Below are 12,484 nucleotides of genomic sequence, written 5' to 3'. Positions count from 1 at the left end.
TCCTCCCTCTTCCAGTTCACCTTCTAGTGCAGCAGCCCTTTTCTCTCTTTCTTCCTCTTCAGCTCTCTCTTGCAGTTTTTTCTTATAAGCAGATGTCACAAATGCCTCCTTATCATCAAACTCTCCCTTCTCCATTTCTCGTTCTCTTTGTATTTTCTTTTCCATTCTCTTTTCTTGTTCCTTTTTTCTGATCTCAACTGCTTTTAGTAAGTTGTGAATATACTTGGGCTAGGGGGAAAAATAAGATTACTTAGGAAGAATAAAAAATAAAAATTAAGAATATTCTATTTTTAATCATGAATTAAGATAAAAATGGCTAATCCAAATAAGTGGGATCCTCATCCTCTCAAAATTCAATATAAATTTACTAGCAAGGCTGAAACTAAAAGTCTTTTCAATAAATATTTAAGTGTAAAGACAGAAATTATTCAAAATGCCATTTTACTTTTTTAAAATTTCAAACTAAGTAATTTTTCCACTGTGTTTTCATACTTTTTACAGGTATTGTTCTGAGTACTTCAATAGATAAGTGAATCAGAAAGGTTTTTACTAGATTTTCACATTAGTTGATATACGGTTATTTAAAAGAACAGTGGGGAGTGCCCGAGTGGCTCAGTCAGTTAAGCGTCCAACTCTTGATCTCAGCTCAGGTGTTGATCTTGGGATCGTGAGTTCAAGCCCCACACTGGGCTCCATGTGGAGCCTACTTAAAAAAAAAAATAGTGGCAATTTTACACCAGCACCCTACTTGTACATACTATAAAATGCAAAGATCTTTAAAAATCTATGTTTGTGAAAGAAAAAGTGATAGAAAATCTGAACTGAGATGAGAGGATGATAAAGCATAAAATATGAAAAGAGGAGTTATTAATATAAAGATTTTCTAAGAAAAAAAATTTCAAGAAAAAAATTTAAAAAATTTATTTGTGAAGGGGTTAAAGCAAGTAAGAAAACTTATTGCTTTTATTCTTAGATAATTTATTCACTTTAGTAGGATACTAAACCTAGGGTTTCCTGGGTTCTAAATCAAATCTATATCATCTGGAACTGGGGGCTCTTCACAATTTAAATACCTGAAAGCTTTTCCTCATATCATCCTCATGCTAAAATATGATTGATATAAAATGTAGGTCAAGGGGTGCTTGGTGGCTCAGTTGGTTAGGCGGCCATCTTCGGCTTGGGTCGTGGTCCTGGGATCCTGTGATCAAGACCCATGTTGGGCTTCCTGCTCAGTGGGGAGCTGGCTTCTCCCTCTCCCTGTCCCGGACTCATGCGCTCTCTTGCTATCTCTCTCTCTCAAATAGATAAATAAAATCTTTAACAACAACAACAACAACAACAACAAATTCAGGTCAAGGGGTGCCTGGGTGGCTCAGTTAGTTAAACATCCAACTCTTGATTTCAGCTCGGGTCATGATCTCAGGGTAGTGAGAATCAAGCCCTGTGTCAGGGTCTGCACTCAATGGGGAATCTGCTTGAGATTCTCTCCCTCTCCCTCTTCCCTTCTCACTTGCAGATGCAGATACCCTAAAATAAAGAAATAAATCTTTAAAATACAGTTAAGGTCAAATAAATTTGTATTTTCAGATACAAACCTTTCGGTCTTTTCCCAAAAGCAATTTAGGATTATTTTCCTCTCTTTTTTTCTGCATTTCATCATAAATACTGTCATATTCATATACAGTGGAATCTTCTGCAAGGGCCTTCTGGATTTCTAGTTTGGTCTAAAATAAACAAACAAACAAACATGTCTAAAAAATATAAGCCAGCTAATACATAAAAAGTCTTAGGTAATTTTTTTGAGAGAGGATCGTGAATCAGATATATATTATAAAAATTCTATGAATCACATTTCAGACTGAAAATATAAACACCGGTCTGGAGCCAGGCTGCCTGGGTTTCAATCCTGGCTCTATACTTACTAGCTACTCTGGGCAAGTTTGTGTACTCTTTTTGTGTCTCAGTTTTCATCTAAAAAAATGAGGATAGTAACTGTATTTACATTCCAAGTTGTTGTATTATCTATTTTATACAGTTCATTCATATATGATTTTAAAAAATAAACAAACAACACCTCAAACCAAGATCAAAAAAAGAATTTCTGAGCTTAGCTTGAGGATAGCTGCCAAACACCTACTGAAAACATTACATCTAATGATGACATTTAATAGCTTTTCCGATGAAATAGGGAGTAAGATAATATTGCCATCATCAGTTCTGTGCACTGTCCAGATAAAAGAACAGAAAGAAAGAAAATGTCATCTATTAAAATACCCCATTTCTTAAAAGGCATCCAAATCAGCAAAGAAGTCAAACTCTCACTCTTTGCAGACGACATGATACTCTATGTGGAAAACCCAAAAGATGCCACTCCAAAATTGCTAGATCTCATACAGGAATTCAGCAAAGTGGCAGGACATAAAATCAATGCACAGAAATAAGTTGTATCTCTATACACTAAAAATGAGACAGGAGAAAGAGAAATTAAGGAATCTATCCCATTTACAATTGCACCCAAAACCATAAGACACCTAGAAATAAACCTAACCAAAAAGGCAAAGAATCTATACTCAGAAAACTATGGAACACTCATGAAAGATACCTCATGAGGAAGACACAAAGAAATGGAAAAATGTTCCATGCTCATGGCTTAGAATACTGTTAAAATGTCTGTTACCTAGAGCAATCTATAGATTAAATGCAATCCCTATTAAAATACCATCAACTTTTTTCACAGAGCTGGAAAAAAGAATTCTAAAATTTGTATGGAACCAGAAAAGACCCTAAATAGCCAAAGGAATGTTGAAAAAGAACACCAAGTTGGTGGCATCACAATTCTGAACTTCAAGCTCTATTACAAAGCTTTAATCATCAAGACCGTACGGTACTGGCAGAAAAACAGACACGCAGATCAATGGAACATAACAGGGAACCTAGAAACGGACCCTCAGCTCTATGGTCAATTAATCTTTGACAAAGCAGGAAAAAACATTCAATGGAAAAAAGTTTCTTCAACAAATGGTGTTGGGAAAATCGGACAGTCACATGCAGAAGAACAAAACTGGACATTTTCTTATGCCATACACAAAAACAGATGCAAAATGGATGAAAGAATCAATAATCCAATCAAGAAATGGACAGAAGACATGAATAGACATTTCTTCAAAGAAGATCTTCAAATGGTCAAGAGACAAAGGAAAATGCTCAACATCACTCAATATCAGGGAAATACAAATCAAAACCACAATAAGATACCACCCCACATTGGTCAGAATGGCTAAAATTAACCAGTCAGGAAATGACAGATGTTGGCGATGATGCAGAGAAGGGGGAAGCCTCTTACACTGCTGAGGGAATGCAAGCTGGTACAGCCATTCTGCAAAACAGTACGGAGGTTCCTCAAAAAGTTAAAAATAGAGCTACCCTTCACCCAGCAATTGTACTACTAGGGATTTACCCCAAAGATACAAACGTAGTGATCTGAAGGGGCACCTGCATGTCAAGGTTTATAGCAGCCATGTCCACAATAGCAAGACTATGGAGAGCGCCCAGATGTCTATCAACAGATGGGATCAAGAAGATGTTGTGTGTGCGTGTGTGTGTATATACACATATATATGTATATATATGTGTGTGTATATACATATGTATATATACACACACAATGGTGTATTTGCCATCTTAAAAAAAGGAAGGAACAAAAGGAAGGAAGGAAGGAAGGAAGGAAGGAAGGAAGGAAGGAAGGAAGGAAGGAAGGCAAGGAAAGAAACCTTGCCATTTACAACATGGATAGAACTAGAGGGTATTATGCTAAGAAAAATAAGCCAATCCAAAACAATTATATGATTTCACTCATATGTGGAATTTAAGAAACAAAACAGAGGAGCATAGGGGGCGGGAAGGAAAAAGAACAAGATGCAATCAGAGAGGGAGACAAAGCATAAGAGACTCTTAATCATAGGAAACAAACTGGGGGTTGCTGAAGGGGAGAAGGGTGAAGGTATAGGATAACTGAGTAACAGGCATTAAGGAGGGCATGTGATGTAATGAGCACTGGGTGTTATATACAACTGATGAATCACTGAACTCTACCTCTGAAACTAATAATACACTATAAGTTAATTAATTGAATTTATTTATTTTATTATTATTTTTTATTTACTTATGATAGTCACATAGAGAGAGAGAGAGAGAGAGGCAGAGACACAGGCAGAGGGAGAAGCAGGCTCCATGCACCGGGAGCCCGATGTGGGATTCGATCCCGGGTCTCCAGGATCACGCCCTGGGCCAAAGGCAGGCGCCAAACCGCTGCGCCACCCAGGGATCCCATAATTAATTGAATTTAAATAAAAATAATAAGAAAAAATAAAATACTCCATTTCTAAGAGTATTTTATCTTAGATATAGTAGTCAAGTTAGTATTCTTCATCATAAAAGTTAGTTAGTGGAGAATAAAGTGAAAAGCAGGAAGTACAGATGTTCCAGCTCTGTGAAAGCAGCAGGAGGGAAAAGGTACATGAAGAGCATAGCAGCACTCCTAACTTTCAAGCAAACTATGAGAAAAAAAATCTCACTAAGAGAAAATGTAGTTTGGGACAGCTAGGATTAAGAATAAAGTTAAATTTGGGATTTATGCTTTAAATAGGTAAGGAAAGGCAACACAAAAAATGTCAGAATAAACTAGAAAACAAGATAACTACATGACCTTAGAAAAGTCACCAGATTCTCCATAACTAATTCTTTCATCAATATGGTGAAGAAGTTGAACTCTGATGGTCTCTAAAAATTCTAGAGCTCTAAAATTATAACTCAAAGCATTTCAGCATTTATGTTAAAAAAAATCACATTTTTTAAAATTGCACATTAAATCATTTTCAGACTGCTGAATTACACAGTATATTCCACTTTCATTAACATAACCAAAATATATAATTCTGTGCCATTCCTCGGAGTAGCAGTAAACATAGTTACTAAAAGCATGAGCTCTGCAATTGTACTGCTTGGGTTAAACTATGAGACTTCATGAAAGTCACATAAATCCTTCTGCCTTCCAGTCCTCAATTATAAAATGAAGATTTTAAGAGCGTCTATCTTAGAGGATTATTTTAAGAAGTTAATTCTTAGAAAGTGGTTACCATAATGTCTGGCACATTAGAAAGTATTTAACAAATTCATTCCTATACAGGATTCAGGTAGAGTAGGGAGACATAGATGCTAAAGGATAAAGAAAATGTGGAGGGGAAAAAATTAAAAAGAAAGGTACCGTGTCATTGTTTAATTTCATTATGTTTTGCAACAGCTAAATCGAAGATTCAATGGTGTAGTAGAAAAATTAGTAAACCTTCAGGCCTAGTTCTGTAATTAGCTGTGTGATCATAAGGGGTAATTTATCCTTTTGAACCTTCAGATTTCTTAATCAGATCATGGGCAGATTTGTGAGAATTTAAAAAATATAATGTATTTACAAAAAAGTGCTCGGAAATACTATAGAGCACTATATAAAGTGCGAGAGAAATCTATTAAGAATTATCAGATATTCCCCATTCTTAGTAGATTAATTTCAAATAATTATATAATGATGAAATCACTTTGGTGTGAAGAGACTTTTTTTAAGCAAGGCTCACTAGTAAGAATTATTAAACCATATAATCCACTGTAAGACTGACTACTGAGTCAGCTGAAAGCAGAAATGGGTTTAATCTACAACAGAGCAATAAAGAGCTAATTCTCTATTGTGCTTTTTTCTTTAAAATTTATCACAAAACCCTGAAATATATGTAAATCAAGAAATATTTTAAACATTTTCAGAAAATGAGGGTCAAGATAATATTATCTCTCTATACATAGCTATACTGCTTAGTCTCAGGACCTAGATACCAAACCTGACATTTAAAAATATGGGGTGAGGCAGCCCGAGTGGCTCAGCGTGTTAGCGCTGCCTTCAGCTCAGGGCCTAATCCTGGAGACCTGGGACAGAGTCCCACATTGGACTCCCTGCATGGAGTCTGCTTCTCCCTCTGCCTGTGTCTCTGCCTCTCTCTGTGTGTGTGTCTTTCATGAATAAATAAATAAAATCTTAAAATAAAATAAAATAAAATAAATAAAATAAAATAAAATAAAATAAAATAAAATAAAATAAAAAAAATAAAATAAAATAAAATAAAATAAAATAAAATAAATAAAATAAAATAAAATAAAAATGTGGGCTGAAAATATTTATTTCACCAAATACATATATTTACTCAGCCACCTTACCTGTTTCATTGCTTGCTTCTTAGCAGCTTCCCTTTGAAGGCTTTCACTCACGGAGGTCTATAAAACATAAAAATGTTGTCACTGTTTAAGCCAATTGAAAATTTCTTTTCAAGTATTCTGGCTGGCAACTAGTTCCTTACTTATACGAAAAACCAGAAAAGTATTATGAAAAATATTATAAGTAAATTACATTTTCAAAGTCTTTACCAAAACCTTAAGAAATAAATGAATTTTTGTTATAAATCAAGACAGTAGGCTGTAAGGTATAAGAGTGATACAGGAAAAAAATGAGGTGATGTGGCCTTTTATTCCCAACTTCACCACTAAGGTACTCAATCTCTATGGACTACAATTTATTTTGTATGCACATGTGAATGTGAGTATGTGAGTGTGCATGTGTTGGGTGGGGGAGCACTGGTCCCTTCCAACACATTTAATGGTATGATTCTCAGCAACAAAAAGCACATTTTTTATACTTATTTTTTAAAGATTTATTTATTTATTCATTCATTCGAGACACACAGAGAGAGGCAGAGACATAGGCAGAGGGCAAAGCAGGCTCCCCGCAGGGAACCCACCGACAAGACTTGGTCTGGGGACCCCAGGATCATGCCTTGAACCAAAGGCAGACACTCAACCACTAAGCCACCCAGGCATCCCTAGCACATATTTTTAATATAGCATATTGTATATAGTATATCAAGTTATCAGTATATGCTTAAGGCTTAGTACATGCTTAAGCTAAAACTATCAGTGGTTATAATCATTCAATAAATATGTACTAAGGTGTTCCAGCTCCTGAAGATAGTAAAGAAAATTATAGGCTCTATCCCTGAAAGATAAATGGTCTGAAAGGGAAGACAAGTAACTAAAGAGATAACTACAATATAGATGTGATATGCTATATATAATAAAGGGATTAAAAAAGTCTGTGGGAGCACAGAATCAAGAAAGTGTTCCTAAAAGAGATATGACAGACCTGAACCAAAAAGAATTTAAGAGAAGCCAAGAGGTGTTTAGGAAGTAGTAACCACATGGGTGAAAGTAAACATTTACAGCTAAACTTTATATATATATATAATTAAACTACTTAAATATTGTCTTAAGGGGATCCCTGGGTGGCTCAGCAGTTTGGCACCTGTCTTTGGCCCAGGGCGCGATCCTGGAGTCCCAGGATCGAGTCCCGCGTCAGGCTCCCGGCATGGAGCCTGCTTCTCCCTCTGCCTGTGTCTCTGCCTCTTTCTCTCCGTCTCTCTCTCTCTCATAAATAAATAAATAAATCTTTAAAAAAATATTGTCTTAAAAGTATAAGGTTCTGTAAATATATTAACACTGAAATGTATACTTTAAAAGGGTGAATTTTATGTTATGTGAATTGTATCTTAAAATGAGTCTACTGATGAATTTATCTTTTATTGAAAAATATAATCCTCAGCCCTAGGCTAGTTTTCTAGCCTATTGACATTTGCTGCTTTCAGCTGTACAATATCAAGTGGTGCTTCCTTTGTCTTCCATGGCAACAAACAGAACAGAAAAAATAAACCTAATTCTAGTTCCCTATGACCATGGAGATAAAGTTAATTCACAAAGGCAATTCAAATAATCGAACACATATTTAATAAATTAAAGAAGTGGATAGGCAAAGAACTAAGGGCATTTTAGGTGACAGTAAATGGACTACAACTAGAGGAAAAGATATTATTAACAAAAACAATAGCTAACATTTACGGAGCCAGGTGCTATGCTAAGTGTGTTACTTGTGTATTACATTTATCACTCATTTAATACAAATTTCCCTATCATGTAATAATACATTTTACTCATTAGAATGTCCATTTTAAACCTTAAAAAATATTAAATATTCTAATAAGCATATCTCATAAATTCCTTCCAATTTTTAATATTTCAGTCTTTCTAACCAGTATAAATTAAATATTTCTTGATCATTGACTTAATAATGTCTTAAGAATTGACTAGAAGTCTCCAAATACTAGACTTTTACTTGCCTTTATTATTTTTTCCTCTCTCCTCCATTTGGTCACAGTTCAACTGCTGTCTTTTTTTTTTTTTTTTTACATTTTTTAAAAGATATTTACTTATTAGAGACACAGAGAGAGAGAGAGAGAGAGAGAGAGAGACACAGGCAAAGGGAGAAGCAGGCTCCATGCAGGGAGCCTGACGTGGGACTCGATCTGGGGTCTCCAGGATCATGCCCTGGGCTGAAGGTAGTGCTAAACCGCTAAGCCACCGGGGCAGCCCCGCTGTCACTTTCAAATTGTTTCAACTCAAACTACTGAACTTAGAAAAATAAAACATAGAGCTAGTACTTTTTAGACTCTCATAATATGGTATAAGCAGACTGGGAAGAGCCTTTCCAACGAAAAGTATATATATATATATATACTGAGACAAGAGGTTTTATTTCCATGTTTTTGGCTGTTTTGAAGGATGATGTCTCTCTGACCTTTGGAAAAAATCAGATATTACTTACAGGGTAGTATCACAATGGAGGGGAGTACAATAATTTTACGTATTCTATTCACAGACTTGTATCCCTGGAATTTCAACAGCACCATCAGGGGATAAAGAAGTAGTTCTGAACCTAAGCTGAAAAAGTCATAGATTATCTCCTTTTGAAGCTCATTTGATTGATTTTTTTTTTAAGATTTTATTTATTTATTCAATAGAGAAACAGAGAGATAGAGAGGCAGAGACACAGGCAGAGGGAGAAGCAGGCTCCATGCAGAGAGCCTGACGTGGGACTCGATCCAGGGTCTCCAGGATCACACCCTGGGCTGCAGGCGGCGCTAAACCGCTGTGCCACCGGGGCTGCACAGATTTTACATTTTAAAGGTTGTTTTTCCAAGTCGTTAGAGATATCCTTGAATTAAAATACTAATAAAATTTTAAGACTCAACTTTAAATTTATGAACATTTCTCAACTTATGATGAGGTTATATCCTGATAAACATATCATAAATTGAAAATATTCTGGTGCTCGGGTGGCTCAGTTGGCAATGTCTGCCTTTGACTCAGATCATGATTCCAGGGTCCTGGGATGGAGCCCCGCCTCAGGCTCCCGGCTCAGTGGGGATATATAATAACCACCAACACATCAGCCTTGAACTTTAGAATTCCTTTATTGTATGGTATAAAAAGGAAGTACAGAATAATGGCTTAGGAATCTAACCAAGATTCAAACTGTTCTTTCTCTTATTAGCTGTCTTATTTCAGGTATGTTACTCATCTATGTAACAGTACCTACACTTTACAAGGTTCTTTAATCCTCACAAGGATTAAATGACATAATCTGTAAAAAGTGGTTAGCAACTACCTGGCTCAAAGAAGTGCTCAAAAAAATATTGTTTATATCTAAACAATAAGTTGTGGGAAAACAGTACTACAATTAAACCAAAGTGTTTACCACAAAGCATGCAAACTATGTCTAATATATTTATCAGCATAGTTAATAAAATATAAGATTGGAATTTATTCAGAGTTGTACAGTATGATTCAATTTACATCTACTAAAAGAGAAACATCTATTCTGTTGAATATTCAAAAGGCTGTGCATGTTTTGTGTGCTAAGATTCCTTAAGGTTTGATATTCAATATATCAATAAACAGGAAAATGGAGGATCCGTACATTTGAGTCCATCACTAGTCATGGGAACTATGGCATAGCTAAGGAATGGGTTTTCTAGAACTGATAGTGGCTTTCCTAGGAACTGCTTATAAATGAGAGTACATTCCTCAAAGCATGAGTAGATTAAAAAAGAACTCTTCTTTGAGGGAGTCCTCTACTACACTGCTATAGTAATAACTGGATGGTGGGACTTGATACCAAGGAGATGCCAACTGAATGGGTATCTGCCTTTAAAAATTGTTTTGGTTTAGGGTGGAGTTCTTGTCAAGGTATATTTTCCAAAACTTTGTTCTGACATAATTATAAATTCACAGGTACTTGTAAGACATGTATAGGGAGGCCATTTACCTATCCTCCCCCATCTTGTATTAACTACAGTACAATATCAACCAGGAAACAGACATTGGTTCTAGCCACAGAGCTTATTTAGATTTTTACCAGTTGTACATTTGTGAAAATATGTGTACAGTTCTATGCTATTTTATGACATGTATAGCTTCTTGTAACTACCATCTTAATCAAGATATTTAACTGTACCAACACGATTCCTCTGTGTTACCCCTTTATAGCCATATCACCTCTTCTCCTCATCCCTAATCCCTGACACCACTAATCTATTCCTTATCTCTGTATGTTACTTCATGAATGTTTAATAAATAGAAGCATTTTGAGATTGGCTTTTTTCACTCAGCATTATGTTAAAGGAATGTATTTTCTTTAGTACAGATATCACAAAACCCTTTAGTTCTTGCCACAAAATATTCTAGCCTACAAATGACCTAAGGAAAAACAGCTGTTAAATAAAATGATTAAGGTTGAATGTGAGTGACCTAATCACACAATACAGTAATTAATTGATTAGTTCCAAAAACGAGCAGGCAGGCAATTATTCAAATTTTATGTTTGAAAACCAATTCATTCACAGGATAATACAAGAGAGTATTCAGTAACCGTGCCTTTTAATAAAACCACAAATTACCATTAGTTTTAAATGTAGGAAGATAAAAAATTACTCCCTGTAAGGGTCTTTATATTATCTTTTCTTTTTAAGAGAGAATGAGCAAGTGATAGGGAGGGACAGACAGAAAGAAAAGAATCTTGGCCAGCCTGGGTGGCTCAGCGGTTTAGTGCCTGCCTTGGGCCCAGGGTGTGATCCTGAAGACCCTAGATCCAGTCCCACATCGGGTTCCCTGCATGGAGCCTGCTACTCCCTCTGCCTGTGTCTCTGCCTCTCTCTCTGCTTCTCACAAATAAATAAAATCTTAAAAAGAAAAAAAAAAGATGGGGATCCCTAGGTGGCGCAGCGGTTTGGCACCTGCCTTTGGCCCAGGGTGCGATCCTGGAGACCCGGGATCGAATCCCACGTCGGGCTCCCGGTGCATGGAGCCTGCACCCCTGCCTGTGTTGTGTCTCTGCCTCTCTCTCTCTCTGTGTGTGACTATCATAAATAAATAAAAAATTTTAAAAAAAAGAATAAAAAATTAAAAAAAAAAAAAAAAAAGAATCTTAGGTAGGCTCCATAATCATTGCAGAGCCCTACTTGATCTTACCACCCTGAAATCATAACCGGAGCCAAAACCAAGAGTTAGACACTTAAATGAACTGAGCCATCCAGGCACCCCGGACCTTTATCTTAAAGAAAAAATAACTGAAGTTATAAATGATACATTAGTAATTTATCATACCAATCTTTCAAAATAGGTTTTATACCAAAAATCTCAGGGAAATAACCTTTTGTAAAACCTCAAGTAGTATTTCCTTGCAAATATTTCAATTTCACTCAACAAACATGTTCTGAGAACCTGCTATGTGTACAACACTGAAAGGGGGAGAGGAATCATTTTTGATCAACATGTTAATTTTTTTTAAAGATTTTATTTATTGATTCATGCAAGTCACACATAAAGAGGCAGAGACACAAACAGAGGGAGAAGCAGCCTCCCTGCAGGGAGCCCAAGGCAGGACCCAATCCCAGGACTCCAGGATTACGACCTAGGCCAAAGGCAGACACTCAACCACTGAGCCAGCCAGGTACCCCAACATGTTAATTTTTTGTCTAATCTAAGAGTTGGTAGGTTTCTATTAACTTTAATTCCAAATAAAAAATGAACATAAAGAAAAAGGAGATAAAATGCCAGGTCTATTTTATACCTACTAATAATATATAACAATATACTATTCCCTCTACACACACACACACACACACACACACACACACACACACACAGATGTGGTTATCAAGTACAGGCACCATAAACTGCAGAATTAAGAAAAACACTCCACAAAAAAAAAAATTAAAAAAATAAAATAAAATAAAAAAGAAAGAAAGAAAAACACTCCATAAAAAAAAATTAAAAAAATAAAAATAAAAAAGAAAGAAAGAAAAACACTCCAAATAAAAAACTAGTTGGTCTTTACTACCTTCATTGTTCTGTGTAGAGAATAAAAATTATTTAATCAATCTAGTGTTTATTTCATTGGGATGTAGTCAGATTATGACTGAATTAAAAGGAAAATGGTTTTGAAAACCTTCACAACTCAGATAAATACAGGAGAAATCACACAATTGCACATTTCTTACAT

At 35.6% G+C, this 12,484-nt stretch overlaps 1 protein-coding gene across 4 annotated transcripts in view; it reads right to left on the bottom strand.

Annotated features, from left to right (window-relative positions):
• The window catches only part of NSRP1 (nuclear speckle splicing regulatory protein 1), a 54,395-nt gene that overhangs the window by 4,472 nt on the left and 37,439 nt on the right, over nucleotides 1-12,484 (bottom strand). For all 4 annotated transcript variants that reach the window (XM_038548407.1, XM_038548404.1, XM_038548408.1 and 1 more), the window contains 3 exons: nucleotides 6,256-6,312; nucleotides 1,596-1,724; nucleotides 21-228 (listed from right to left, as the gene is read on the bottom strand). In XM_038548407.1, the coding sequence (XP_038404335.1) occupies nucleotides 21-228; nucleotides 1,596-1,724; nucleotides 6,256-6,312 (394 nt within the window). The remainder of the gene's footprint in view (nucleotides 1-20; nucleotides 229-1,595; nucleotides 1,725-6,255; nucleotides 6,313-12,484) is intronic.

Source organism: Canis lupus, chromosome 9 (genome assembly GCF_011100685.1).
Source record: "Canis lupus familiaris isolate Mischka breed German Shepherd chromosome 9, alternate assembly UU_Cfam_GSD_1.0, whole genome shotgun sequence".
In the NCBI taxonomy this organism is placed as follows: Eukaryota; Metazoa; Chordata; class Mammalia; order Carnivora; family Canidae; genus Canis; species Canis lupus.
This window is presented reverse-complemented; position numbering and strand designations above follow the sequence as displayed.